We start from the raw sequence: 13,959 nt of genomic DNA on the forward strand, positions 1-13,959 counted from the left end.
ATCAGCTATGTGCACTACTAGAATTACAGAATGGTGAAAAAGTACACTAGATACACAACTATGTGCATTCAGCATGGTCATCAGAAATGCTCTGGCTTCACTTTTTGCCATACAGTGCTTTATCTGTGAAAAAGACAACTCTGATACAGCAATACTTACCACATGAATACACAGTGGGTCACCCTGTACTTGTTCAAATTATTGTGCATAACAGTAACAACTGTTTTCTTAATGGCTTAAATAAAATGTAACTGTACCCGTCCGTACTACCCACAATGTTTGTCTCTAGTGTTTCCAGACCCATTTGAGGTGCATCCACTGTAAATGGTTTGTGAATTGCAGCACAGTTTACTCATGTACCACCTACAATGGCAGTAGGTGCAGAACTACAACATAACCCCAAACTACAAAATGCACAAGCCATGGGCTGGCTTGGTTGAATATGGTCTACTGTTCTTTCAGCTCTGCATTCATGAGAGAAGGCAATGCCAGTTCATTATGGCAGTAGTGACTTAAGCTTAAACAAAGCATTATTTTTCAGACAGCATGTCCTGTCTGGTTGTAAGCATCTTGCTAATATTTATTCTTATCAGCTACAGCTGCATCAATCATCCCAAATGTCATAAGACAAGGTGTCACACAAACATGAATACATTTCACAGAAATAGGAATGATGGACAGTTAATCTATTTGCTAATAATTTGTTAAGAACTGCATAACAGGGAATTACAGGTCCCTTCTACTGTCATGACACTGAAGAAAACATTATGACAGAGGGGAAGAATTTGTAGAGAATAAAGCTTTTTTGTCTTAGGAAGGCAAAAATACTGAGTAAAATGATGACCAACAACTTTATAAATCCACCTCCTACTGACTGTAAAAGGGAATCTGTAACTTATCTTACTTGTATGTCTGTAACTCCAGTTGCTTCCTTAATCATCTCAAAGGCCTCCTCAAAGCTACTGATGGCTTTTTCCTCCTCTTCTACAGCAATGCTGCTGCGCTGCATATCTGTACTCAGGTCATCTGGCTTTATGGAACCTCTTTGTGTCTAAATTAAAAAGGATGCAAAGATAAATTGTCACAAACCACATAACTTACACATATTTATTAGACCCTCTAAACATTCATGTATATAGGTGTGAGGTTCATGTGAAAGACAATCTATGACCATGAATGAGTTACTTCATTATTTTCCTTGAGCTAAAGTTGAATTAAAACTGTGCACTTTACTGCCAAAGACTAATGGCTAACAGCGTACAACGAGCATTGTTACTATCTGCTATTCGCAATGGTGAATGCTTCTTTTCTTCTTCAGTTATACTAGGTGTAAACCCTGATGCTCTTTATGTGCTTATTTCTAGGCAGACATTACACTAATAAGCCTATCGTTATTCATAATTAGAGCTGTGCCTACAAAAGATCTTTCATGATTTGTCCATTTACATTAAGACAAATTATGTGTTAAATGAGGACACTTGTGTCTCTGATTTTTATACATTTCAGAAATAAAATTAAACATTAGCCAGAGGAATTTCTGCAAGATTCAAAATGTGTAATCTTTTAAATTAACTTAACCTCTTTTAAAAGGTTAAGACAGCAAAGCTGTCCTGTTTTTGTAATTACCAAAATTATTACAAAATAGCTATAATTTCTGCACACAGCTAGGCTCACTAATTTGCATATATAGACTCTTTACTACACTACCCAAGACCTGGTGTGAGCCAGGCAGAACCCGGAAGTGGTGAGCTCCATTGAATTAATGGGCTTAATGTTTTTTTTCCACCAAAGTGAGTAGACAGACACATCCAGAGAAATACCGAGATAAGAATTGGACCCATAATCTAGAGCACATAAAAAAATAAAACACAGGCGGTGCAAAAAGTACTGACACTTATTAAAGAGAAGAATGATCCTGAAATTATAATATCTTCTGTTGCCAAAGAAAGTGAATTAGCAAGTAAGGCCAGATGAATAGAGGTACATTTGAAGGGTGACTAACAGCAGAACATAACAAGTGGCATTACTGTTGTACCATTCATTGATAAGATCTAACCTAATATACAGTGTCTGGATCCTGGTATCAAATCTCAGAAAGGACTGGACGGTTGTGGACCAGAAGTGGTCAAGTAAAATGGTACCAGAAATGCATAACAGGCCTTAAGGCAAAGCAGGACCTAGTCCCAACACTCATTTCTTTGGAATTGAAAGGGAGCTACAAGCATCTAAGAAATGAGGTAAGAGAGTCATCTGCAGAAGACAAGGAGAAGGAAAGAAAGTATGCAGCAACACTGGAAGATAAGAACTTTTTAGATCAATGACAGAATATAGTGAACAAATGGAACACTGTCCTCTGTAAAAAAAAAAATGGATGAGTAAAATGCTGGGTTTTTAAGTATTATGGCATATTTGTAAATAGGTTTTTACATGGTAAGTGGTGGTTTGACTGGAAAGTAGTAAGTGGAGTTCAGGTAGGGTGTGAAGTGAAAATTAAGTGTAGGACAGAGGTACCAAGCTAAGCGGGCTACATATTTATTCCACACAAACAAGAATTACACTCCCACACTGAGGTTTAAATCTGTACATCATGGACTTTTTCTGATTATGGTTCACATGGCAAAGTAACTTGCTTTCAGCATACCCTTCTCTCTAAGCGCTCTGTATGTGCTTTTCTCTCTTCTGCTTGTTTTTTGTACTCTGTCAAGATCTGCTCCCGTTCCTTGCGTTCTCTGTACATGATCTCCTCTTGTCTTTGAAGTTCTGCCTGCAGAAGTACACAAGATGTTGTTTAAAGCTGGACACAAGCTATTGCCTTCCACATTACTCTAAGACTGATAGCCATGCACTGCCAATGTCATGATCTTGTGTGTAAGCAAGTGACTACAACTTATGCAGCATATTTCTCTTCAGAAATGTTAGAATTCCTGTTGACTGAAAGTTTACATCACTGCTTACATATCATAGCTCTTAAAATCTTTTTCTACAAAGAACTTTTATTCATGGCTATTTACTGCTCACATCCAATGACATGCACATGCTTGAATCAAACTAATTTTCCATTTAAAAACTATCGAGATTGCAATGTTTATTTTGCACACTACTTTAACATCAACAAAAACACCACTATGGGGTCTTCACCTTCTTTGTGCTATGTCAGGATGGTCACAGTTCATTATTTATTTTTTTATTTTAACTTATACATGTTTTGTTGACTAGGTTAGTCCCAATAGCCCAGTGATCTCTTGACAGGAAACAATGTAACCAAATGTGCTGGTAGCAATCCTCAGTGCTGTAACTCCTCAGTCAACAGCTGATGAAACATACACAAAACAATATTAGTTAAGACGAGATAGGACCAAAAATCAAAAAAATGATGGATGAGGTCAAAAGGGAAGGGGCCATGTTGATACCATACAATTTGTTGGACCCTAGGTTAGTAAAAGTTATGTTTAATTGCTGGAACTTAGTTTTTACAGAAGAATATAGGAATATTTTGGGTAATGGCCTTAAAGTGGTATATACAAGGGGAAAGAATATTAAGAATTGGTTGGAGGGAAACTCTAAAGCACAGAGCTAATACTCAGCTTCAAAAATAATGAAATATGAGAGTTGTAGGTATTGTAGGTTTAACAATGATGGACTGTTTGTAAAAGTTGAGGGTGCTGACAGGAGTTTAAAGTGCCCAGGTAGATGCAATTGCAATACCACAATGTTGGTTTACCTGGCAACCTGTATTTCATGGGCTGGATTCTATGTGGGCAAAACCAAGAGAAAGTTGGCTGTCAACAATGACAGTTTTTGTCTAAATGATTATTTCTATCTACATGTAACCTTGACTATTACCTGTCAATTATGTTATTAAATGTTTGCAAACTTTTATGTATCCACAATTTTGACTATTACCTGTCACTGATGTTGTTAAATGTTTACAGACTTCTCTGTTACCACAATTTGTAAGGCAAATTAATTTTAATGTGGAGCTTTTCTCCCCAGGCCTCCTCTGAAAATGGATATGTATCCAGTCGGACTTTCCCGGTTAACAAATGTAAAATAAATAAAATAAATAAGTTGAAAGACAGAATTTATGAACATATCTATGACATTAAGAAACATAGAGAGCCCAATGCACTTTATAAACATTCTTTGATTTGTGTTTCTTTCAACAAATTAATTTTATTCATCATAGATAGGGTAGTAATGGATGAAAGAGGGGGTGACTCACACAATTTGATGGAATTTTAGGAGTTACTTTGGCAAATTAGACTGAATGCCACAAGGAGTCCAGGAATTAATGATAGCATTTCTTTAACAGCTTTTTTGAAATTAAAAAAGAAAATTATACGATAAGTACATTGCACAGTTTTATATAGTTGTTTTTAGTTCACATCTTCATAATGACATGTTTTTTTGATTCAGTTTTATTTGAGGATGAATTTTCTGAATGATTCCTTAGATCAACTGTTAAATAATGTTATGGTTTTATTTAATTAGCTTGCATATAAAAGGAAGTGATGTTAGAATCATTAATGAACTCTGAGGAAGCCCCAAAATGTAAAACTAGTTAAGGGATGAAAGCATTAAGTTCTATGATTGTTCTGTAATCATGTTGGTTTCAATAAATATTTGGATGTATTCTAACTAATATTTGTTTGGAGTACATCTCATCAGCTGTTGAAATGTCAAACTCACCTAACAGAACTACACTTTAACAAGGTAATGAGTGATCATAGATTTGCGACAAACACAGGCCTTGGTGGTCTTTAAGAAATGAGACTGTTGTTGCCCTTGTGGAAACTGACATGTTCTGTAGTATTTGTCGAGGCCTCCTTTAAATGTGTGAATGAACTGAGACTATATTCCTAGGTCAATGGAGATTGGTTATAAATATCTGTCTGAGTGTGTGTGTGTGTGTGTGTGTGTGTGTGTGTGTGTGTGTGTGTGTGTGTGTGTGTGTGTGTGTGTGTGTTTGTCACTCTCTCTTTTATTATATTTATGACAATTGTAAGGATGACATATTTTCTTCATTAAATCAGTTCAATCCAGATGGGAAATGCCAAAGAGAAGACGGTCTTTCATAGCCCAGAAAAAAGATTTAGAGCTACCCTTGGTAATGAGAAGAAAGACAACTTTTTCTGTCTGTTTGAGTAACTTAGTTTGATAAGCTGTGTCTGAACAAAGGAACTAGGCAGCAATGTTCTCTTTCACCTTTGTTATTTGTGTTATACTTAAAACCATTAGCAATCCTCTTAGGAAACATATCAGCTTCTCTAGCTGATGTATTTTATCAGAAAAGGCCCTCTCTAACTGAATTATATGCTTCAGCAGGAAGCTGCGGATGAAGACAATGTACTCTTTGATTTTCTGAGCAAGGTGTAGAGGTGGCCAATGACCTCTCTACAGAAACTTGTTCTTCTTCTTGGTATCATGTGAGTTACATCAAAGTGCTTTCTTCCTACTGTGACAAGGAAGACTATGATGTATAACTTGGGTCTGCTTCACGTTGTCGTAAGCTGACAATATCGAGTCTGATATTGTCGGCACAACAATATAGAAAGTGAAGAACATTGTGCAAGCAAATGGAAATCTCCGTAAGGGGAGATTTCCATTTACCTCAATGTAGTACGGTCTCGGAGTTGATATATTTAAGTGGGGGGGGAGGAGTTTGCCCCCCTGCCTATGCCATTTACTTTATTTTTTTTAATTTGTATTTTTTTTATGTTATTCAATGTTTTACTTAATCGATCAATAAAGTCTGACCTTTATTGATTTGATTAAGTAAACTTTCGATAATGTGATATCGGCACTATAACTTTACTAAGGTTCTTTATATCTTTATATCTCCTCACTGCTGCAGGCAGCAGGGTCCATGTGTGTGTCTCAAAAACGACAGTGTTACATTTATTTACATTTAATGCCAAGCCATTATCTTTACAACACTATCAGATTGTGTCCAACCTTGTTTTGAAAAGTCAGTGGATTTGGGGGATGGCAATGCTCCCTAATTTGCAGTCATCTGCAAACTTAGTGAAGCAAAGGCTTTATACTCTTATGCCAGAAGTAAAAATGCCAAAAAGTAGTAACCAAAGGGACTTTAATCCTTTATTGGCTCAGTTCTGTCTCTGATGGCCAACTTCAGTCTAGTGAACAGCATAAAGATTAACCTCCAGCAAATACCTTAGAAATAATTCCTACACCGTATAAATGTGAAAGCACCTAATTCAGAGTGACTGTAACAGTAGCCCTAACCTACATTTTTAAAACTCATAATGGTCATTGCTGGAGCTGATGTTTCCTTACTTCCAAGAACCGGCTACATATCCAGCCTTGGGAAATGAGATCACCATGGCCTCCTGCCATATTGCGAGAGATGAAGCCCATAGAGAAAGACATTTGTTTAATAAGGTATGAAGGAAGAATGTTATGTTTTATGACACTATGGAAGCTACCGTAGATTTTATGCAGGACAATGGTAGTTTTGGTTTTACCCAGAGCTCCTTCAATCTGATTACAAGATATGTTTGGGGGGAGTGCAGTAAAATAGTATTCATACATACCCAACTGCTGTATAGGGTACTGACTTTGTCAGGAAGGTAATTAATAATATCTTGCTTTCAGAGTGTATTTTATATTTTACATCAAGGATGCTACATTCATCAGTATTATGTCTAATTTTCCTTTTGTAATTACAGGAACAGCAAAACTAGTAAAAGGAAAGACAAATGGGCAGACAAAGTATTCACTTTTGCTGTCAATCGGCACATTTATTTGCAGATAAGAACAATATTTCAGATAGCAGACTGCTAAGAGATCAACATATCCAGTAAAATATTGTCACCTAGAATGCCTTACAAATAAACACAAATAAGATAAAAATTGTTTTGAAAACAATCATTTCATTGCACTACTCCTCCAAGTTAGTAATTTTTCCTTTTATTGTTGTTTTTGCTGTGCTAAATTTTTAATAATTATTATTACGTTTACAACAAAATTGATGCTTATTCATTACCTCAGTATTCAAGAACAGATCTGGACTATACTACATGCAAGCAAATTCAGCAATGACTCAGTCAATGGAACAGCTTGGTACTGACTGTAATAATATGAGGCCTATGCACTTGGCTTTACCTTGGCTGCATCACGTGACAATTGGGCATCATTATTCATCATCTCTAGTTCCTTTAGCTCTTGCCGCTGCCGAAGAATTTCTGCCTCCAAGGCATCAAGCCTACTTTGGAAAGTCAAACTTTCATCCTAAAATGAGACACATGCCAGTGAGATACAACAACTGGGATAAAGTGGCTGGATTTTGACATAAATTGGAAAAGAATCATCATATAATGGCATTAATACTTATTGTGGGTCAAAAATATTAGTCAAGTCACTCCCCCATGAAAAAGATTTGACATCCCTCGTAATTCATATTCCAAGATCTGAGCATCATATTCAGCAGAAATACAGACTGGGTAACTTTCTGCATGTTTCTACATGCCTCAGGGCAAGCAACTGACTTCATGCACAGTTTCTGAAACTACAGCAAGCTCAGGTCTAGGCCACACCCCAATAAATGTCATTTAGCAATTCACTTTGAATAATAAAGGAAGACAATGAACTATAGGAAAGCAACCAGAAAAAGATAATGCAAATATGCTCCCTTCTCATAGTTGTCCATGAAGGTAAACCAACCATGTAAGAAGTGTCGGCAACTGGTGACAGACAAAGAATCTGAAACAGAACTACAGTAACAACATGACTTCTTCTTTTATAAAATATGCATTTTCTATAGTTTGTCTGGGCACCGGTGCGCTCCACAACAATGATCTTATTTCTATATGGACTTCCTTATATGTGGCATGCATGGGTCCCACCCAATAATCCTGGCATGGAGTGTCTCATTGGAAGAAATGTAGGTGCAGCTAGGACTTGGACAGGGGAGGTGTCAACAGGCCACATAAATATATAACAAACATAACTGGGGAGCAAATGTGCTGTAGAAAATGCATTTGGTATAAACTTAATGTTTCATAAAGTAAAGAATGTAGTAAAAACTAGCATGGAATCTGAGGCATTGGTACATGTCCAGTGCATCATCACCCCTTGTATGCTGTGAGTTTAAGAATCACTAGAAGTGGAGATCAGAGGCAAAAATCAAAGTTGGGGGGGGGGGTTCTTCTCTGATAAGCTGTGTCTTAAAGGAACAAGGCAGCAATGTTCTCTTTCACCTTTGTTATTTATGTTATACTTAAAACCATTGGCAAAGAAAGTATGGTACTTAGAAATTCAAAGATATAATTGTTATAGTTTTCAAGAAAAGTTGCCTTTATTTGCAGAAGATATTGTTTTGTACCTGATGGAACCAGAAAAAACATCTCAGTGTTGTGGAATATTCTCAGACAGTTTCGGGTTTTTTATGATAAAAATTAATGAAGATAAAACAAAGGCTATAGCTATAAACTATGTAGCCAAACACGAACTGGTCCAGCAACACAGATATTTATGGGGATATGATCAAATGAAGTATTTAGGAGTATGAATTAAAAAGGATTCAGTTATGGTAGCTAAGGATATATGGGAGAGATAAACAAAAGGTAATACAAAAACTGAGAAAAGTGAACTCTTGCCTATGGATATGGATAGAAAGATACAAGCAATAAAAATGATTTTAGTAGGTCAAGCACATTTTTTATCAAGCAGAGGAGATGTTGTGAATAGTAATTAATGAAGAGATGAAGGATTTTATTTGGGAATGGAAGAGGGCAAGAATCAAGTGGGATAAGCTGAGCCTCCGAAAAGAACAAGGAGGTTTTTGGATAACCCGATATGAAACGATATTTTATAGCTAGACAGTTAAGGCTTTTATACACAACACAAGCAGAAAGCTACAAAAGTAGAAATGGATGATGATGAAGCGGGGGGGGGGGTTCAAGAAAGAAGGAAAGAATGGGATTTTGGACAGATCCTTAAGGATAATGAGAGTCATACAGAATATTTTATTCATAAAGTAGCAGAAAGTATACTAAAAACTAAACCAACATGGGAATGGAGAAAGGAGATTCTGCCAATAGGGATGACTGCAAATAGGGGTAATAAGAATAGACAAGACGGGACTGAAATTTATTAGAGGAAGATGGCAAAGGAATCAAGGCACTCGGAACAAATAATTAGAGAAGGAAAGGTAATAGAATGTGAAGAGGCCAAGAAGACATTTGGATTGCAGGCTAGTAAATGCCTTCCCTATCAGGGACTGTTATCAGAGTATATACAAATAGAAAGGGATAGGGAAATCTTAAATGAAAGACCTGTACTTGCTGAGTTTTTAGTTGAATCTAGAGCAGAAGCTTCTGTTAAAAAAGAGATAATTAGTATGGCATATAAAATATTGCACAGTAACTACAGAAATCAATCAGAAGAGGTCAGAAAAGATTGGGAAGTGAGATTAGATATGCATTTCACAAAGAAACAATGGTAGGACATATGTATGGCTCCCAAATATGCAATAACATCTAGAAGATGTTGGATTTTTTGCCTGAAGTGTTTGCATATGCTTCTTATACCACAAGCAGACTCCGAAGAATTTTTCCTCAGGTAGATAGCAAATGTTGGAGGTGTGATTTGGAAGAAAGGGTAACTGGGAACATATATTTTGGGAGTGTAATGAGTTGGCAGAATTTAAAAATTTCCTACAAAGTACTCTGTCAGAAATACTGGGCAAGCAAATGAGTGTAATTTAGGATATTATTATATTTTTTGAGCTGGGATGCATATGTATTATTTGAAGTAGCAAATATTGTAACCAAGATAAAAGAACAGGAAATGGGATCTTTAGAAAAGGATATGAGTAAATTACATAGAAAAATGGGAACTGTGAGAGCAATACATGCAGAAAATGTTTTGTAGGTGGAATGAGGTTTAAGAGAAGGCATGAATTGAATAATTTATATAATGCTGTTTAGATTATATGATATATAACAATATGTTTGCAAATGTGAAATTGTTAACATGATTTGATTACTTTTATACAAACATAAGTTTGTCTATGACAGAAATGATACTTCAGTAAAGGTGTTTAAAAACAAATCACTAGAAGTTCGGATATGTGTTATCATCATAGCTGAAGTTCTGTGACATTGACTTCCAGAGTTGGTCTAACCAATGGGTTGTTATTTAGCATGAAGTCTGCATGAAGGCAAACAGTTTCATCAGAAGCATCCTCTAAGACCCAACCTGACATCCCCACACCAGGATAAAGGAGAGTGCTGTCTACACAATCAGTTTTAACCACAAGTTAAACTTTCAGTGCCTAAACAAAGAAAGCAGAAATAAGCAAAACAATAAAAACAGGAATTTTTTACAACATAACCTAGCCCTCAATCTCATAATTTGATGTGCAGCTGCAAAGTCTCACTGAAGAACAAGCATCACATGGAGGGGATGGAAGACATGTAAAAGAAGATGCCCATTAGGGATCCATTCCACGGGCTTCACTCCTGAGATATTTCCAAAGAGTGAATGCACATAGTAGAGTTATTTAATTCACAAAGTATTTTTTTAATTTATCCTTTTGTTGACCTGGTTAGACCTACTAGTGGCTTCTTTTCAGAGGATATCTAAGGTGGTATTTAAATTACTAGGGGAAATTTGGCTAGGACATTGAGAAACTTTCTCTATTCTTTTTGACAGACTCCATGAGATCTTTTTCATCCACCCAAGCTACCACCAACTCAAGCAGATGAGACATTGGTTTAACATCTTATTTAAAGGATAACCCAGACAGGAGTGGAAAGCCCCCTAATGCTGCATTGCAGTGTAAGAAATCCAATCATCTAGAGTGGGACTAGAACCCACAGCCTTCTAGTATTCTAACACCAAAGTCAAGGGTGCTATCTGTTGCACCACTGACACTGCATTCAGGAATTGAGCCAATAAAAAGGAAGATTTCCAAGAAGTACAAAAAATATCCAGGATGTAGCATAGGGAGACAGATTACTGGTGCTCTAAACAAAAATTACCTAGATACCTGATGTTGCATTGATACTTGCTCTGGCTAAAAAGAAGCCTTGCCTCAAGAATTATGGTAAGAATTGTTACCCAAGTAGTACCAATACAAATATGTGCTATAGAATCATTTCCACAATACTAGAAGAACCAGTGCCATAGCGCTGGTATAAGTGGATAAAACAGTGATGATGATCCAAGTGATCCAGGTACGACTCCTGCCTCAGGCACTTGATGGCATAGCTGGGATGATGGATGTGCTCATCCTAGGGGGAAGGGGGAGGGTCCTGAATGTCTCTAGTTTCCTCTCCTGTCCAAAACTCTGAAGGAAGGCAAAGACAGAGTGAGAAGGGTAGGAGTCAGTGCAAGGAACAACATGAGTATGGACATTTAGGCTGATGGTCATATTCTTTGTTGGGCACACAAAGAATTGAACACAAGTTGGCATGGGGTTGTAGATAGTCCCTACTATTACCTAAGTGCCCATATCAAAAATCCATGGGGAGGGGTTAGGGCCTTACCTAAAAATGGCTTTCATTTTGCAGATGTCAGAGAGGGAGCAAAACTTCCTGAAGTCTGCCTTGATGATGGCCCATCTAAATGGCTCTCACTCAATGAATTCTGAAAGGATTCCCTCATCCCTAGGAAATGAATAGGCTGGAACCCAATAGGGGTGGCTCGTTAGTTAACAGAAAGAGGAATAAAGAGCACCTAGAAAAAAATAACCGGAAGTAGCAATACCTGTGTTGGATTGTCCTTTAATTGCATTAAAAGGAAATGTGCAAGCTTATTGATAGGAAAAACTATATAGTTGGCTGCTTGAATATAGTGTCTGCTTAGCTGCACAATTCTTTCCTACCAGCAGAAAAACTGTCAAAACACCTGATTTTTGTCATGAGAATAGAACCCTACTTAACAAGACAGTAACAAAGTTGCATATGAACACCAAGACTACAAATCAGATTTTCTTCTATTATCTGGGATTCTATGAAAAAGAATGGAAGATAAAAGACTGCTTAATAGCACTGATACAACACCAATTCCTGTATTCAGCCGCAGAAAAAAATGTCACAAGCTTTGCTATACATCCATCTCCTTCTTCACCTCAGTACTGTTGCTTTTAATCAAGCCAATATGAGTTAAATCCATCTAGCACACATAAGGCTAGGATCTGACGGCCACCATCCAAAGTTCGTGCATGCTTGCAGGACCTCCATATCAAAACCACTAATGCACATCATTTTTTATTTATCACAGTAAAGCGCATTCCCACATCTATGGAAATCCATCATAATAATTCATATTGTTAAACAAAGCAGATCACAAATTCCATATGCTCTCAGGCCTTTCCTTATTTGATCCCCACTGTCTAAAGTCTTTGAAAGTGTACAGCTAGTACTCGAACATGGGCTACGGACAAAACCAAACTATACAGAAACACAACTTTCCATACTAAAATTTTAATTATTTATTAAGCTACTAAAAGTCATTGACTCTTCAGCTTGCAAGTATTCAACTAGACTAACTAAAATGCCAAAAATCTTACTATTTATACTGATTACATTCTCAATTATCCAATAATGTGACACATTTTTCTTAAAAATTTAAATACATAATTAACAAAGCAGTCACATTAATATTCACACTCCACCACTGTGGTAAGTATGTTTTATATTTTAAAATGAAGTAACTGTCTTTTTGTTGAAACCATTGTTTTACATCACCTCTCATATATGAGGGATGTTGACAGAGCACAAAAATCTTAAACTAGACAAATTATGCAAAGTGTTCATTATATGTCTAATCACTGGACTGGGGTCTTTTCCCTTTTTTAGGTCATTAATATGTTTCAGGATTCACCTTTAGCACATGTACATTCACAAATCAGTGCATAAACATTCCAGTAGATTTTCAGTTAAAACTCTGCTGTATAATATACTTTACACTAATTAAAAATATAAATTTTCCTTCTAAATATATATACTGTATATATATATATATATATATATATAGATAGATATACACACATATATATATATATATACACACACACACACACACACACACACACACACACACACACACACACACACACACACACATACTACATTTCTCTTACATGTATTAAAATATACAGGTCTATCAATAAACTGGCTATGTACCAGTCAGTCAGCTAGACTTTGTACACATCTTATTCAAAATCTATTGTAGAAAACTAGCATTAAGTTGTTCATCCATGGATAAAATGTGCCAATGTTTTTAGCAATCTCCATCATTCTATCTGTACAAAAACTGTATGCAAATAGATACGTTAGTGATTGTATCTTCTCACGATTCCCACTCCTTCTGAATTGAGTCCAACCACTTCTTATATCAGATGTTGTCTTATTGTACAATTTATATAAAGAGTCCTTTATTTGTTGTTTTGTATGTCCCCTATTTAATATTTTTTTGTACTAAGCACTCAGTCTCCCTCCTGAAATTCTCCTGTCTGGAGCACAACCTTAGTGCCTTAATCGTTTGTCCATATGGTAGTGAATCAATAAGCTTTCTTGCATGATTACAAGTAGCATAGATGCTGTTTCTTTAAATCCAGTTTTTGTACATATCCTTCCTTGTTCCAGAAATAATATCAAATCAAAATAATTTGTGGTTCATGTTATGCCCAAGTGAACTGCAGTACTTAATTTCTACTATTTAAATAACAGCATAAAATTACTATTGTATCATTTCCTTCAAGAATAAAAATATATACTCTTAAAAGCAATAAAATTGAATGACCTTAAAAAGATTCTGCTTGGTATGAAAAAACATACAGTAACTCAAAATTCCACAAAAAATATTGATACATGTTGGGGTGAAACAAGCCATCATTGCCTTTCTTTTTTTTGGAAATAATATTTACCATCAAATTGAAAATAACTGTGTGTCAAGGCAAATGTAATCCATATATAACAAAACAAAATG

General features: G+C 36.1%; 1 protein-coding gene across 1 annotated transcript in view; it reads right to left on the bottom strand.

Annotated features, from left to right (window-relative positions):
* Nucleotides 1–13,959, bottom strand: part of ODAD3 (outer dynein arm docking complex subunit 3) — a 606,433-nt gene that overhangs the window by 349,848 nt on the left and 242,626 nt on the right. Inside the window, exons 7-9 of the mRNA XM_044084619.1 lie at nucleotides 7,126–7,251; nucleotides 2,642–2,764; nucleotides 905–1,051 (exon numbers count right to left, since the gene is read on the bottom strand). Of these exons, the coding sequence (XP_043940554.1) occupies nucleotides 905–1,051; nucleotides 2,642–2,764; nucleotides 7,126–7,251 (396 nt within the window). The remainder of the gene's footprint in view (nucleotides 1–904; nucleotides 1,052–2,641; nucleotides 2,765–7,125; nucleotides 7,252–13,959) is intronic.

Source organism: Protopterus annectens, chromosome 9.part0 (assembly GCF_019279795.1).
Source record: "Protopterus annectens isolate FY-2018-M chromosome 9.part0, PAN1.0, whole genome shotgun sequence".
Classification (NCBI taxonomy): Eukaryota; Metazoa; Chordata; order Ceratodontiformes; family Protopteridae; genus Protopterus; species Protopterus annectens.